Source organism: Manis javanica, chromosome 10, assembly GCF_040802235.1.
Source record: "Manis javanica isolate MJ-LG chromosome 10, MJ_LKY, whole genome shotgun sequence".
NCBI lineage: Eukaryota > Metazoa > Chordata > Mammalia > Pholidota > Manidae > Manis > Manis javanica.
Genome location: NC_133165.1, coordinates 84,886,713 through 84,902,984, shown reverse-complemented (window position 1 = coordinate 84,902,984; position 16,272 = coordinate 84,886,713). Strand labels below are relative to the sequence as shown.

Sequence of the window (16,272 nt, the reverse complement as noted above, 5' to 3'; positions counted from 1 at the left end):
TACAGTCAACTGATTTTCAACAAGATGCCAAGAAAATTCACTGGGGAAAGAATCTTTTCACAAATGGCACCGGGACAACTGGATAGCCACATGCTAAAGAGTGAAGGTGAACCCTTTTTTCACACCATATACAAAAATTAATTCATAATGGATCATAGAACCAAATATAAGAGTTAGAACTTTAATACTCTTAGATAAAAATACCAGAGTACATGTTCATGAGCTTGGGTTAAGAAAAGCCTTTCTGGATATGACCTCAAAAGCACAAGCAACCAAACAAAAAAAAAAAGATGAACTGGACCTCATCAAAATTAAAACTTTTGTGCCTCAAAGGATACTTATCAAGGAGGTGAAAATACAGACTACAGAATGGAAAAAGATATTTGTAAATTATGTATCTGATAAGGGACAGAATACATGAAGAACTGGTATAACTCAATCATCAAGGACAACACAATTAAAAACTGGGCAAGGATCTAAACAGACATTTCTCCAAAGAAGATATACAAATGACCAATAAACACGACAGGCTCAACATCATTAGTCATCAGGGAAATGCAAATCAAAACCACAACAAGGTACCACTTCACACTCACTGAACAGCAACAAAAAAAAATAACAAGTGTTAGTGAGGATGTGGAGAAATTGGAAACTTTATACAAAGCTGGTAGATTGTAAACCAGTACGGCCACTTTGAAAAACAATCTGGCAGTTCCTCAAAGGTTAAACATACAGTTACCATATGACTCAGTTATTCTACCCCCAGGTATATAACGAAAAGAAATGCAAAACATGTTCACAAAAACTTGTACACAAATGTTCAGAGCAGCATTATTCAAAACAGCTAAAAAGTGGAAACAATCCAAATGTCCATCAACAGATGAATGGATAAATAAAATGTGTTACATCCATACAATGGAATATTATTTGACAATGGGAAAGAATGAAGTACTGGTACATGCTAAAGGATGAACCTTGAAGCTATCATAGTAAAAGATGTAAAGTAAAAGAAGTTCTTCACAAAAGACCATGGACAGTATGATTCCATTTATATGAAAAATCCAGAACAGGCAAATCCACAGATACAAAGTAGATTAATGTTGCTTAATGGGAGGTTTGAGAGAATTGAAGACTGAAGCCTAAAGGGTATATGGGATTTATTTTTAGGGGGATGAAACTGTTCTAATATTTATTGTAGTTGATAGTGGTACACATCTGTAAATATGTTAACCACTGAATTGTGCACTATAAGTAGCTGAATTGTATGGCATGTGAACTATATATTAGTAAAAAATAATTTATACACAGTGGTACTCCACTATTCTAATTACTGCTTATATTGCTACTCAGAAGCAACATCCATGTATCAATAAATATATATTGTCCTAAATAAGAATAGGCTCAAAGTGTCCATTCTACACTGTAACTTGCTAGATCTACTTTATACATAGATGAAAACTGGAGGCATTTTCATGTTAGTACATATATATTCTCACCTTACTCTTTTCAACGACCTCAGAGTACTCCAATAATAACAACAGCAGCAGCTAATATATATTATATTCAATATTTATTTATAACTTTACATATACTAATTCATTCAATTCTTACAACATCCCTACGTAATAAGTTCTGTATTACAGTCATTTTACAAAGGACAAAACTGAGACACAGAGATACACCATAATTTATCTACTGATGCACACTTTAAAAAATACATAATGTTCCTCTTTGCTCCAGTGCAGAATTCTAAGCACTTGTGATGATTCATAGAATAAATCCTAGCAGTGGGACTCTGGATCCATGGATAGATACATTTAAATTGTACAGATAGTGCCAAAATGCCCCCCAGGATGGCTGCAGTAGTCCTTATCTGCCCCCGTGTGGAGAAGAGGGCTGGTGCCCCACATTTCCCATGGCTCACAGCCAGTGCTCCTGGCCACTGGCCCGCACATCTGCCTGAGGGTCTCCCTGCACAGAGCCTGCCAGCTCACAGAACCTCCCGCCCTGTGTTTCAGGCATGCATCCTCCTGGTGGTGCCACCCTGAACTGCACTCAGTGACCCAGCCCCACTCCGGCCTCCTGGGGTCCCATCCTGCCTTTGGGTCTCAGCAGGGCCCAAGAGTACCACAGTGTCCTCCTCAGGCTGTCCACGTGTCCCTGCAGCCCACAGGGGAGATGGGCATGGAAACCAAGGAGAGGGATGAGGGATGCCTTGAATAGAAACAGCCTAAGAACCCCCCCAAGAAAGGAACAGAGGGGTCTAGCTTCATTGCCCCAAAGCTCCTCACTCACTCACTCACCTCTGCCTCAGCCATATGGATCTGCCTCTCCAGATCGTCAGGGATCATTTTCCCTCTGGAAAAGAAAACTGAGTGGGTAGAGAAGTAGTAGTTTTTCTAGGCTAGGAGGCAGAACTGTTGAGAGCAGAGTATTGAGGGGCTAGCAGTGCAGAGGCCATAATGTTGATTTTTTTCCCTAAAAGGGTTAAACAGATCTCAGGGGACCAGGCAGGAGACCCTAGCAGGCACTGATAGACAGAAGTGGTGATTCTGCAGTAACAAAGAGGAGAGAGAAGTCCACTAGGGGCATGGGCCTGAAGCAAGAGTTTCTGGCAGCAGGAGGTGCATTGTGCCAGGCTGGGTTCTGAGCCATGTGGACAGAGGACCTTCACCTCTCATCTGCCTTGACTACTCGGACACTGTCGGTGCCAAGTCCCAGAAAAGCAGCTGCCTTCTTGATGGAGTAATGACTCTGTGGAGCAAGGCAGAGAGGTCAGATTAGGGTAGGGGCAAGAAGGCAGGGAGGATGGGGAGGAGAAAGCTCTGTAAAAGCGGGAGTTGCAGTAGATGAGACCACATAGACCAGGGCCGCTCAAATGGTCACGTGCCCACAAATCACCAGGGTGTCTGGTTAAAATGCAGATTCATATTCAGTAGGTCGGGTGGAGCCCAAGCTTCTACAGTTCTAACAAGCTCCCAGGTGATACTAGTGGTGCTGATCCATGGACCACACTCGGAGCAGATAGTATGCTGTCTGTGTCCACTATACTCATTGCCCCTCTACTACCCACTGCCCCCAGACAGAAGGCAAGGAGAGTGATAGTGTTTACCGAGCCCCTTGACTGAGGGCAGGCTAGGCTCAGAAGAGAAGGGTCTCAAGACACAGCTGGCTAGAGATTAGAATCAAGGGCGCATGGTAGGCCTGTGCCTCTTCCCACCTCCTTTGATGTGAAGAGGGCCAGAGGCGGCAGTGCCCAGAGGCCTCTTTGCTTGCAATCTGGGTAGCGCTGATAGCGGGCCAAGTTCACAGCATACATGTTGGAGATGGAACCACCTGTCATGAGGAGTGATGGCAGGAGGGAGAGCAGTGGGTCAAAACTAAGCTTGCCTCACCCGATTTCTCTACCCAGTAGAAGTGATCAAAGCAACACTTGTGGTTGGCTCCCAGGCCACAAATTCCCAGGACTCCATGAATGGCATGTTGATAACCACCCTGGCTGCACCCCCATATCCTGAGCTATCCAGGACAGCCCACCCCCTATAAAACAGGCACTGGAGCACTGATCCTGTGGGCTGTTCAGCAAACATAAGGGTACAGGGGACTGGGCAGCTTCTCTCTGGTTTAACAGAGCCCAGGTGGAGAGGTGACAAGGAGGAAGCCACCCCCCTCCCGCCCACCACCGCCAGCTGAAAGCAAGAGAAGGGCAGGGGGAACCCCTAAGAGGGCCAAAGGAAAGCACCCCTCCTTCTCACACACCAGGGCAGAAGACTCCATCCCCAGAGCCCCAGCCCACCAAGGCCCGGAGTTTCTTCAGCACCTCTTCTTCCATGAGTACGAACACGGGGGCAATTTCATAAGTGTACCTGTCAGAAGAGGAAATGATGAGAAAGGGGAAGAGATGAGGAAGGATGGCCAGGCCAGGGGGAGTCAGAAGGAGGTGGTGGAGGGAATGAGAGGGGAGGGCCCAAGGAATTGATAATAAAGAACGGTGGAAAGAAGGATGAGGAAAAATTGGGGTCAGGAGGCATGAGAAAGCTGGGAGAAAGGGAGCCCAAAGCAGGTAAAGGGGAAAGACTCTACCGGCAGATTCCCAGAAAAAAGGGGGCAACATCTATTTTCCTCCCCTCCCCCAGGGCATGTCTCAAGCAAATCCAAATCCTTTGTGGGGCGGTGGGAGGGGCCTCAGGACAGCTCACTGGCTGGTGTTGAGGCTCTCGGTGACAATGCGCCCGGCCAGAGCATGGGGATCCAGCCCTGAGAAGAGCTGGTTGAAGAAGTGAGGGTGACCTGGAGAAGGGGGCAGGGAGTTCAGAGTGGAGCTGGGTACAAACTCCAGGCACTCCTCCCACGAGAACCCAGGACCCACAGGTCTTCACGCTGTAGCAGATCACAGCCCGGCACCGCTCCAGAATCTGCTCCTGTGACTCCCCCTGGCTCCGCAGCTCCAAATCCAGCAGCTGCTTCAGCTCCTCCGGCTCCTTCCACTCACAGACCTAGGAGCAGAAGTGACACAAGGCACCACCAGCTTGCACTTAAAACAAGTTAGGAATATTTTCAAAGCAGCACATGAACAAGGGTAAATAAACACAGTATGACCCAATATATGATCCCTAAGGCACACAGTGAGTCAGTGAATTCTGGGGAGAAGCCTTGTCAGAGGAGGAAAGTTCAGAGCCAGGTTTGACAGGCAGGAGGAGGAGGGAGAAAGGACCCACCTTCTCAGAGGCACTGGTCCCTTTCCGAATGACCTCATCCATAATAATACCAAACACATCCCGGAGCAAGGCTTCTGCAGCCACAGGGTCCCCATCAAGGGAGAGGAGTGGTTTAGAGTCAGCCATCAGGATAAAATCTGTGAGTAGAGCAGGAGTTATTCCCTACTCAGCCTGTGCACCCCACTTGGATCGAACCAGCAAGAACCCTAACCCCATAATGAGCTAAAGTTGCAGCCCCAGCCTTTACTGTACAGACAATGGTAAGTGAGAGCATCCTGGGAGGAAGCCAGTAGAAACAGTGGGAAAGAAAAAGGCAGTTAGTGTTGAGCAGGTGGGATCTAATGGCCACTGCCCACCTAACAGATGAAAGCCTCACCTTTCTGCTCAGGTCTTTGTTCAGGTGAGCTGGAGGCAGGGGACACAATTAGCTCTTCAGAAGGTTAGGATCAGGGCAGCAAGAGGGGGTGGGGCATAGGTGGCAGTCACATGACCATGACATCACTCACATGACCTTTGCCCTGAAGAGCACTTACAGATTTGGGACAGGGACAGCAGGTTGAGATAAGTCTCCTGAATAATCATTAGCTGACATGAACAAGTGGGGAAATGAGATGAAAGGCAAAAACAAGTGCTGTGTTAACTGCAGGGTTGAGGGGAGCAGAGCACCATCCGGAAATGCGGCTTCCCACCCTGAATCAAAGGGCCCAGGAGTGGGGACATGGGGGATGTTTGGCAGGGAGACAAGGGCAGTGGGGGCAGGCACAGGAAGCCCTGCTGGTGACCCCAGTGACTGAGGGGGCAGGGAGTCTGAGAGAGACCTGTGAAGGTGAAATGGTTTAGGCAGGCCTTTGAAGCCAATCTCTTTGCATCCCAACCCTCAGAGCCTTTTCAGAACTGTCCTGATTTCTAAAGCCCTCTCCTAGAGCAGGAAGGAAAGGAGGTTACGTTGAGGAAACATTTTATTAAACAAGTGTAATCATGTGCCTTGCAGGCAACAGTGCTCAATAAACAGGGAATGTTTTTTTTGAAGTGAGTGCCAGCTCTGTTCATGACAGGGTGCTGGGGATGGAAAAAGCGTCCCTGTCCCACTGGGAGGACACAAATGCACATGCCACAGTTACTGCCCAGTCATAACCTGAGCCCAGAGTGCTAGTCAAGAAAAGAGGATATGAATGGAGGCTGAAGCTGGAGAGATCTTCCTGGGGCTGGAGCTGAATCATGAAAGCAGGCAGAAGAAATGGGAATAACAAAAGGGAGGAGGAAGGCATGCAGGGGAGGGGAGGAATGCCAGGAGCTTACACTGGGAATGAGGATGGCTTGTTCTAAGGTCAGGGAAGGCACCTGGCTGGCTGGAGGGGGGTCTGTAGGGATGATAAGGCAGCAAAGGCATGAGGGAGGGCACAAGATTATGGGGAACCTTGAATGACAGCCAGGCAAAGGAGATTAAATTTTATCTTGCAGAAAACGGGAAGTTACTGGAAGATTCTGTGGCAAGGAATAATGCGCTGACACTGATGCTCAGAAGTCCCGTACACAGCAAAAGGATGCAGGAGAATTAACAGGCTGTTGCTGTAAACCAGGTAAGAGGTGATCCACACCTGAGTAAGGGCGGTGTCAGCAGGAAAAATCAGAGAGAGGAATGAGGGAGGTCAGGCCCTGAGCTCCACTGAGCTGCTACAATAGAAAGCAAATTGAACAGGGTTGAGGGGAGCAGAAGCCTTGTAATGGGTCCCATTCCCACAGAGAGAATGCTTGGAGGCAGGCAAACACCAAGACCTGGGGAATCCCCCAGATGAGGGGGCAAGAGGACTGAAAGAATGTGGAAAGGGAGGAAGCTTCCTGAAATTGCATGGCTATGATATAATCCACTGCCAAAAGCCACTGGACCCCACACTAATTGAAACCACAGGTCCAAAGAACTCTGGTAGTCAAACCCTTAAATTTTTCCTCACTAGACTGGGTTTGGGGAGAAGAGGGGAGCTGGCCCAGACCTTGAGAATGAAAGAGTCACTCCTTCCTCAGTGATCACTCCAGCTCCCCAATGGGTGGCAGAAGTCGGGTGTTTAGGTTGAAAGCCTAATAAAAACAGCTACCACTGAAGTACTTACCATCTGCCAGACTCTGAATTTAGTATGCATTATTCTAATCTTCACAGCTGTTTAGAGTAAGTTTACCTACATTTAAGATGAAGAAGCTGAGATTTCAGGGACACTCTGTATGTAACTGGTCCAGATCACACAGCACGTACATGGCCAAGCTGGATTTGAACCAGGCATGTGGGGCTCTGGGGCTCTGGGCGTCTGAAGGCCCTGTTGTGATCCAGTCACGCTCATTGCCTCACCGGTGGCTCTCTCAGGCACTGAGTTTGCTGTAGTTGCAAAGACCATTGGGCCAGGAATGAGGACACCTCAGGGCCTCAGTTTCTGCAAAATCCGGGGTTGAAAGACAGAATCTCCAAAGGCATCTGCTGGTACTCCTAGGAGCTCAGGCTGCTGGATATGGCAAGCTGGCCAAGGAAGACTTTCATGTCACCGTGAAGATGGAAAACAGGTTGCAAGGTGTTTGCAAGTAGGGAATGACTGGTGAGGATGAGAGACTGTCGGCTGAAGAGAAGTTTTTCTCAAAGCTCTGATTGGCGGGGAAGACATGGCTCCATCCACCCAGCAACTTCTTTATCCATTATCACCCCAGTCGCCACTCAGAAGTAAACCTGGAGGTGTGGGCTCTGATCACCCCCCATTTCTGCCAGGGAACTGAGACATCACCACCCTCACTCCTCATACGGAATCCTGTCCTGGGACCTGAGAGAGGGAAGAGCCTCTGCTGGAAGAGAATTTTCCTTTTTCAAAGCAAGAAGGACCTGCAAGATAGTACGTCAAAGCGAAGGAACGTGACTAGAGTTAGATCACTGCTTTAATGCTGAGAAGATGCTGGCAGAACGAAGAAGGGTTTGTTAAAAAATACGACAACTGAAATGAAAATCAGAAATAAGATGAAGTCAAGAAAAATCACACAGAAAGATAAAAGTTTAAAGAGATGGACAATAAAAGAGAAAAGAACTTTAGATCGATCCAAAAGGCACACCAGTGACCTAATGGAAGTTTCAGAAAGAGGGGAAAGAAATCAAAGAAGCTTTGAAGAACAGGACAAACTAAAAGAATCCACTGGCTGACCAACACACAGGCAGACGAGAATCCTGTTTCTGAACAATGGAGGATCCAAAGACCAGGAGAGAAAACAAACCAAACCAAAACCAGGTCAGAGACAGAGGACAGAGATTTAGACTACATCAAATTCCTCAAACACAGGAGAGAGGTGAAGGGAATTCCCAGGACTGTAAGGAAGGTAGTAACCATATTCAGAGGCAAAAAGCAGTGAAGACTATATGCTACCTGGATGCTCAACACTGCCTGGCAACATTACTATTTTTCCATTGGCAGCTCTATCTCCAATTCTCTGCAGCAAGGACCTCAAAACTTTCCCACACCTCTCAAATAATTGACCTAGCAACCTTCTCCATTTCCTTCATTTCAAATTTCTTAGAGAAAATAAAAGTCATCAAAACTCACTCCACTTTGTTACCTGCACTCTGGATCCCTCACTCCCTCCCACTTCCCTTCCTTCCTTTAATGTGTATTCAGAATCTAGTATGTGCCAAGCACTTTGGTAGCCACTAGAGGTACAACAGAGAGCAAAAGGCCACAGCCCTGCCCTCATGGAGTTCACAGTCTAAAGCAAGCGCATAAACTGGAAGGCAGTGAGCCCACCCCCACCCACAGACCTGGTTTTGTTCAGCTAGGATGGTATGTTTTAAAAACTCTGAAGATAATTGTTAATGCTAAACTCCCAGCTTCTGGACAAAAAAACCCAGAAGACCTAGCAACACTGGCTTGAACTAATAAATAGCAAGAATTACCTGTAGCTGGAGTTGCCCCTTTGTTATTATTACTGTTATGCATTATTTTACATTTTTTGATTAAGAAATATATTCGGGTAGTTCAAAAGTCAAAGTATATAAAAATATTAATAGTGGAAAGTCTAATTCCCACCCCATTCCATAGGCCCCATTCTCAACCCCACCCCCACAGGTAATCGTTTTTATTAGTTTCTTGGGTAACCCTTCAGAAAGTTTTTAATGCAAAAACTAAAAAATGTAAATATATATTATTTTCTCCCTTTTCATAGAGAATATGGCATATAGTCACTGTTCTGCACCTTGCTTTCTTCAGTTAATATATGGATAATCTTTTAACAGTACATGAAGAACTTCCGCATTTTAAAAAATATAACAGCTTTATTGATACATAATTTACATACCATAAAACATACAATTCAGTGGGTTTTTTGTATAGGATCAAAATTGCACAACCATCAGTACTATCTATTTCCAGAACATTTTCACCACCCCTAAAAGAAACTCATTAGCAATCACTCCCTATTCTCCCCTCCTCACAACCCCAGGCAACCACTGATCTATTTTCTGCCTCTATAGGTTTGCCTATTCTGGACATCTCATATAAAGGGAACCATATAATACATGATCTTCTGTGACGGGCTTCTTCTTTAAATTAAAGTATCATTTATATACAATTTTATGAAGGTTTCACATTAACAACACTATGGTTTCAACATTCACCCATATTATCAAGTCCACTGCAGTCACTATCAGCATAATAAGATGCCTGCAGAGTCATTACTTGTCTTCCCTGTGCTGTACTGCCTTCCCTGTGACCCACCTATATTGTGACTGCAAATTATAGTGCTCCTTAATCCCCTTCTCCCTCCCCACCCACCCTCCTCAACCCCTCCCCTTTGGTTACCACTAGTCCCTTCTCAGAGTCTATGACTCTGCTGTTGCTTTGTTCCTTCGGTTTTGCTTTGTTGTTATACTCCACAAATGAGTGAAGTTATTCGGTACTTGTCTTTCTCCACCTGGCTTGTGACTGGCTTCTTAAGTCATAATGTATTCAAGTTTCAACCACGTTGTAGCAAGTACCAGTACTTCATTCCTTTTTATGGCCAAATCATATTCCAATGTACGGATGTACTATTTTATTTATCCATTAACCAACTGATGGACATTGGGACTGTTTCCACATTTTAGCTGTTGTGGATAATGCTGCTGTGAACGTTCATGTACAAGTTTTTGTGTGGGCAGATGTTTTCAATTTCCTTGGGTATATATCAGGTGGTAGAACTGCTGGGTTATGGTAATTCTATGCTTAGCTTTTTGAGGAACTGCCATATTGGCTTTCCAAAGTGGCTGCACCATTTTACAGTCCTATCAGCAATGTATGAAGGTTCCAATTTCTCCACATCTGTGCCAGACTTATTGTCTTTTTTTTATTTTATAACCATCTGCATTAGTAATTCTGATAAGGATTGCCAACATCCACAGAGGTTGTACCAGTGTACAAAAGCACCTGTGTTCCCAGCCTCTGCAAGAGTATGCTATTAAACTTCTGAATCTTTTTGAGGACTAAGAAATGGTGTCTTAGTATAGCTATATTTCAGTTGAACTTCTGGATTAGTTTTGCTGTGGTACTAATGGCTTCAAAATCCCATGGGCTTCCAACAACAGAGGTTTATTTCTCTGTCATGGTTCACATTGCCAGTGGGGGTTGGCTATAGCTCTGATTCATGTGCCTTTATTCCAAGAACAAGGCTGAAGGAACAGTCCCTATCTGGGACACAATGTTCCCACAGCAGAGGAAGAGAGCAAAAAGCAGAGAAAACCACGTACTTACTCTTAAAACTTCTACTTATACCTAGCATATGATGCTTGTTTGTATCCAGTAGACCCAAGCAGCCCCAGGGAACAGTGGGGTGAGGATTATAGCCCTCCCATAAGAGGGCGCTACAAAGCACATGGCAATGGGTGAAAGCATAAAAACTCCCAAGCATTGGGCACAGGGCGTTAAAAATTTTCAGTTTCACCTCTGTTCTGTCCACAACAGGCCACCTCACCTCATTTGCATTAACTGCCTGGCCCTGTAGATAGCTGAGTTGGATCTACTGACCTAAAGGCTTCCTCTCCTCCCTCAGGAATACTCTCTTGATTCTCCCTCTCATTTCATCTCTCCTTCTAACTACCTCTTTCTCACAGCATTTTTAATTGTTTAAACCTCTCACAGTATGGTCCCAGTGACCTCCTCTTCATAGCTAACCTTCTTAAAAGAGCTGCCTACACTCCCTGCCTTCATTTCCCCTCCTTTCACACTTTCTTCAAGCTGCCGCCATGTAGCTTCCACCTTCAAGGTCACCAAGAACATCCCTGCCTCCAAATCTAATGGACACATACCATCTTTATCCTACCTGACCCCCTGAAGCCATTTGACATAGTTTGCCATCCCATCTTGAAACATTTCCTTTCTCTGGCTCCCAAATGACTGCCCCTGACAAATTAGGTTCTTTTGCATTTTTACCTTCCTTTGGCCCTCCCTTAAATGCTAGAGTCCCTCAGGATTCTAGTCCAAGGCCTCTTTCATCCTTATTCTGCACCTGTCCCTGGGGACTCCTCCACCCCAGACCTCTTTTCTGAGCCCAGATCCACAAAGCCACCTGCTTAATTTGCAAGTCTCAAAGGCATTTCACATTCATTAGGCCCCAAATTGAACTCATTAGCAGTCTTCTCAAATATGCTCTTCTTGCTCAATGAAGATGATACCATTTTCCACTGGCTGCTCAAATCCAGATTCCACCTGATCTCCTGCCTCCTCATCCTTGGCTGTTTTGTTTCCTTTTTATTTAATCTTCAAATGTTGTTACAGCTTTCTCTTATTCAGAAAACAGCACATTAAAACCTGGATAAAGGTAAACTTCCCCACCTCTGGGGCATGTTGTAAAATTATTTTCCTTAAAAACATTTAAAAGGGAAAATGGTAACTTGCAGTGGAGAAACCTGGTAGACACCACATTACCCAAGTGATCAAAGCAAACATCACCAATAATGGGACAGCCTGACATCATGGGCCTCCTGCGGTAAGTCACTGAGAAGCACTCAACAGCACTTAGGTAATCTCTCTACCAAAAATGCCTAACTCAAACTTAATTGAGGAAATAGATATATCTAAATTGAGGGCATTCTACAGAACTAGCAGCCTGTACTTTTCAAAAATGTTCACATCACAAAAATCAAAGAAAGACGGAGGGACTGTTCCAGATGGAAGGAAACTAGAGACTTTACAACCAAAAGGAATGTGTGATCTTACATTGACTCCTGAATAGGGGACAAAAACCTGCTAAGAACATTATTGGAACAATTGGTGGAATCTCACTGCGATGGCATCATAATTATTAGTATTCTATCAGCATTAAATTTCCTGGTTTGATCAACTCCTTTGTGGTTATGTGAGAGGACGTTATTTTGAGAAAACATATGAGGAAACATTTAGCAATTAAGGAGCATGACATCTGCCACTTTCAGTTCAGATAAAGACAACACTATATGTTAGCTACAAGCATTTTTAGAAAAATCACAACTTTATTGAGGTATGATTCACATACCATGAAGATTGTCCTTTTAAAGTGCTCGATTCAGTGGTTTTTAGTATTTCACAACGTTGTACATCTATCACACTATTTAATTTCAGAACATTTTCATCACCCCAAAAGAAACCCCATACCTATTAGCAGTCACTCCCCTTGCATTTTCTAAAAGACTGAGAAAGATGGAAAACTTCAAAATATTAACTGTGGTTACTTCTGGATATTTATACACTTGTTTTTTATTTTATGCAATAATTGCACATTACTTATGTAATTAACATAAAGGCTGCTTTTATTTATTTCTATTTTTACAAAAAGATTAAGAAGGAATTAAGGTGCAACAAGAATTCCAAAATATACAAATCGCCAGGCTCAAAAAAATACCCTGGTCCATCATGTGGTTTCCCAACTCCTCAATCCACTATCACACAAAAGGTCTGGCGGGTGACAAAGGTAGCCATATACTGCTCATTTCTATTACTCAGTCCAATGGACGCTCAGAGAAACAGGTTTAGCTAGTTCAGCAAACCTTGACTGTGTACTTCTGTTGCCCAGCACCACCCCGGGCGCAACATCTGCCTATGCACTTCAGCTAAAAGGCCAGCAGGGAGGCCAGCGTGTACAGTAAAGGCATGCTCATCACAACAGAGTGGAATACTAGCAAAGCACAGGCCCAGCTGGTTAACTCTGCTCAATTGGCCCAGAGCAGCCTCCAAAGAGAAAGCACTCAGGCGCTCTCTCCTTCAGGAGATAAGAGAGCTAGCACAGGAAAAGACCAATCAGTAATCATTACAATACTAGCTGAGTAAGTGATGGGATGGGCCTTAGGGAATGGTGTGCAGAGAAGGTTAGGGAAGGTGGCACAGGAGGAGGCCTGCCGGTGGGAAAAGGTATCAGGGCAACTGCTTCTTAAAGCACTTTTACACAGGCTTATCATTAGAAAGTGAAAATACTGACCTCTGTACTATCTTACCTATTAATAAACCCCACTGACTCAATATTCACCTTGATACAGACACCAATTCTCCTTATCTGTATGGTGTTTTCTTCCCTTCTAGACTGTAAGTTCCTGAGGCGGGAGGACTAAGCCTTTTCCTTCTTTAAGTAAGTAAATACAAAACAGATGCTCAAAAATGCAAAGTTTTCATCCCCTCCACCCTCCACACCCTTCCCACAAGGTCTTGCACAAAGGCACTCAATAAACATTTGGTGAATCAGTAGTTCCAGGTACTGAAAAGTAATGCTGCACTCCACCTGCATTTGATTTGCATAAACCAAAAACCTTTATTAATGATAACTTTAAAGAGATTTGCAGGGTTTTTTCTTCTGAAAGCCTTCTCATTTATGATCTCATTTGATCATAATACAGTGCTAGAAATTAGTCTGAAAAGTCATTTATTTATTTATCCTCATTTTCAATATAAGGGTTCTCAGGCCAGAGAGCATAAATTAATTGGTCCAAGATTACAAAGGTGACATAGGAACAAGCATAGCTCTCTGATTTTCTGACTTTTAAGCTAGTACCTATCCCACATTATTGGTCCCTTTTAAGTCTGGCATTTCTCACTACCTCTCAACATACACAAAAATAAACTGCCCCGAGATAAAGTCATAAACTGAGAATACACAACTTCAAGAATACCAGAAAGAAACATAGGGAAATAGTTCGTTAATCTTGAGGTAGCATGTCACAAAAACTCAAAGCCACAGGCAGATCTCACTATACAAAACTTCTAAAATTCTGTGTAAAGAAAGACACCATTGAAGTGGTTAAAATAACTCATGGCTTTATTTTTCCTTGCTCATTATTTTATCCACTCAGTGCTTCCAAAATGTTTTTTGCTCTCCTTGCAGTTATAACTTTCCATGTACATTTTAAAATCAGCTTAAGTTCAAATGCAAAGTCCTGTTGTACTAGAATTTACTGACAGGTAAATTCTACAGCAAAAATTTATGTCTCTACAATATTCAGTTGTCCTATTCATGGACATGGTAAAACTATCCACTTAACCACACCTTTGTTGTCTCTCACTGAAACAGTCTGATTTTCTTAAGCTGTGACTTTCAGCTTCCTGTTAAAATTTCTAGAAATGTAATATTTTTATTGTGAATGAAATTTTATCATTTTTTATAGTTGGTTATTGTTCTGTTTTATTCATAATTTTTGTTTATTAATCTTTTATCTGGCCATGCTGCTGAACTCACTGGTTTTAGTAGTTTGTCAACTGATTCTCTTTGTAGATGAATATATCATATGAAAATAATAAGAGTTTTGGGTGATCAGCAGTGCTAGCAGAATATTAGTTTTGATGGTAAACATTCTTGTCTTGTTCCTATTTTTGATAGGAATGTTTCAAATATTTTCCCATACAGCATAACTTTTTTTTTTAAGTTGAAAGATAAATGAAAAACTAAGAGAAAATTTTAAATCCCTATGACAAATACAAAAACTAATAAAATACAGAAGATTTCTACCAATTGTTAAGAAATAGACACATAATCTACTTTTTTCCTCAACAGGCTAAAGATATGAACTCAGTTTACAAAGAATATTAAAATGGTCAAAAAAAACAAGAGATGCTCTACTTCAACTGTTAATGGCATGCAAATTAAAAAATGAAATTACTATTTTTCATCTATCAAATTGGCAACTATATAAAAAGAATTTATAGCATCCAGTCTTTCCAGGACTATAGGAAACGTGGACATTCACACAGTTCTGAGTGTGTAAATCGTTACAAACTTTTGAAAGTCGGTTTCATAGACTATTAAAATTTTAAATGCACATATCCTATCTGCAAATCTGTGAGTGCAAAAGGATAACTATGTAAGGATGTTGTTCATCATGGCTTTGTTTATAAATCAAAAAAACTGGAACTCACCTAAATGCTCATCAGGATGGGTCTAGACAAATTATAAAGTATAAACATAAGTTGGAACCCTACCTAACAATTTTTAAAAAGTAACCCGACTTAGAAAATTTCTAAAATACATTTGTGTGGTCCATAGTAAGTAGTCACTAAATATGTTCTGGATTTTTTATGAACACAGAAAAAAGCCTGGGGATACAAACACCAAACTGGTAAAAGTGACTAACTTCAGGAACATGGGTGAGTAGTGGGGGAAACTAAACATTTTTGCCTCATTCTTTTGTGTTGTGTGGATTTGTTAAAGTAAATATGAGCTAATTTTTTAGTAAAGACTTCTGATGACACTTCTCCCTCATTTTATCTCAACTTTATGATGATGCTAAAAGCATAAGGACTTGCTGTTTATGGCTCAAAACATGGACAGCTCAGGAAATGAAACCTGTGTACAGAAAGTCTTTTTTATTCTTTTGGTATCTCCATTAATTATCCTAAACTCACAACCTGACCGCACCTACAGCAGAAGCTGGTACCTAAATGGAATCGACATTTCCTTCCATCCAGTGTACCTTGCCAGAGGGACCCCTCCCTAACAGCTAAAGTTGGGAGTACAATTTAAAGAAAGACTTGAGTTTCCATTTTCCATATGCAGCCGGGCCCAGGGGCCAACCTTCATCGCCAAGTCTCCAACTAGACTACAGTTTCCTGAAGGGAATCCTATGGCTTTTTCTCGGGGAGAAGGGCAATGTTAGACGTTGGACGGTCCGGAATAAAGGGGGAAGCAGTATAAGAGAACCAGTCTGGCCTCGGTATGCGCAGACCACTGCCGGGGCACCCATTTTCAGATTGGAGTTGAGTGCACACGGCAGGAGTGCAAAGAAAGTTAACTCCTTTCCCAACTAGCTGGGCGGCTGCAAAATCTGCAGAACTGGGCCTGATGGCAAGCTCAACTAAAGACAACATCGGCCGAGTTACGTGAGAAGGTCGGGTACGAACTTTTCTGGCTCTGTTTGGGGATCCAGGCTTAGAAGCGACAGGGTGAACGTCCGCGAGGAAGGGAAACTGATGGAGCTTTTTCAAGAAGCCCTAAACAGCTCACCTACCAAAACCTATCAACGAGAACCTAGCACACCATCATTTCAAGGCCTTCGTTCTGCCCTCAGTGAAGATGGCCGCGGGGGCGCGCCAGCAATAAGGCG

The 16,272-nt window shown here is 43.4% G+C and overlaps 1 protein-coding gene across 8 annotated transcripts in view; it reads right to left on the bottom strand.

Annotated features, from left to right (window-relative positions):
* CSAD (cysteine sulfinic acid decarboxylase) overlaps positions 1-16,272 on the bottom strand; it is a 28,529-nt gene that overhangs the window by 11,316 nt on the left and 941 nt on the right. For 4 of the 8 annotated variants that reach the window (XM_073213482.1, XM_073213481.1, XM_073213477.1 and 1 more), the window contains 7 exons: positions 4,719-4,855; positions 4,370-4,496; positions 4,200-4,290; positions 3,760-3,866; positions 3,221-3,336; positions 2,675-2,754; positions 2,304-2,358 (listed from right to left, as the gene is read on the bottom strand). In XM_073213482.1, the coding sequence (XP_073069583.1) occupies positions 2,304-2,358; positions 2,675-2,754; positions 3,221-3,336; positions 3,760-3,866; positions 4,200-4,290; positions 4,370-4,496; positions 4,719-4,844 (702 nt within the window). In that variant the 5' untranslated portion in view covers positions 4,845-4,855. Of the gene's footprint in view, positions 1-2,303; positions 2,359-2,674; positions 2,755-3,220; positions 3,337-3,759; positions 3,867-4,199; positions 4,291-4,369; positions 4,497-4,718; positions 4,856-5,094; positions 8,687-16,272 lie in introns of those variants that run through there. The other 4 variants (XM_073213480.1, XM_073213479.1, XM_073213483.1 and 1 more) reach the window with 4 other exon arrangements.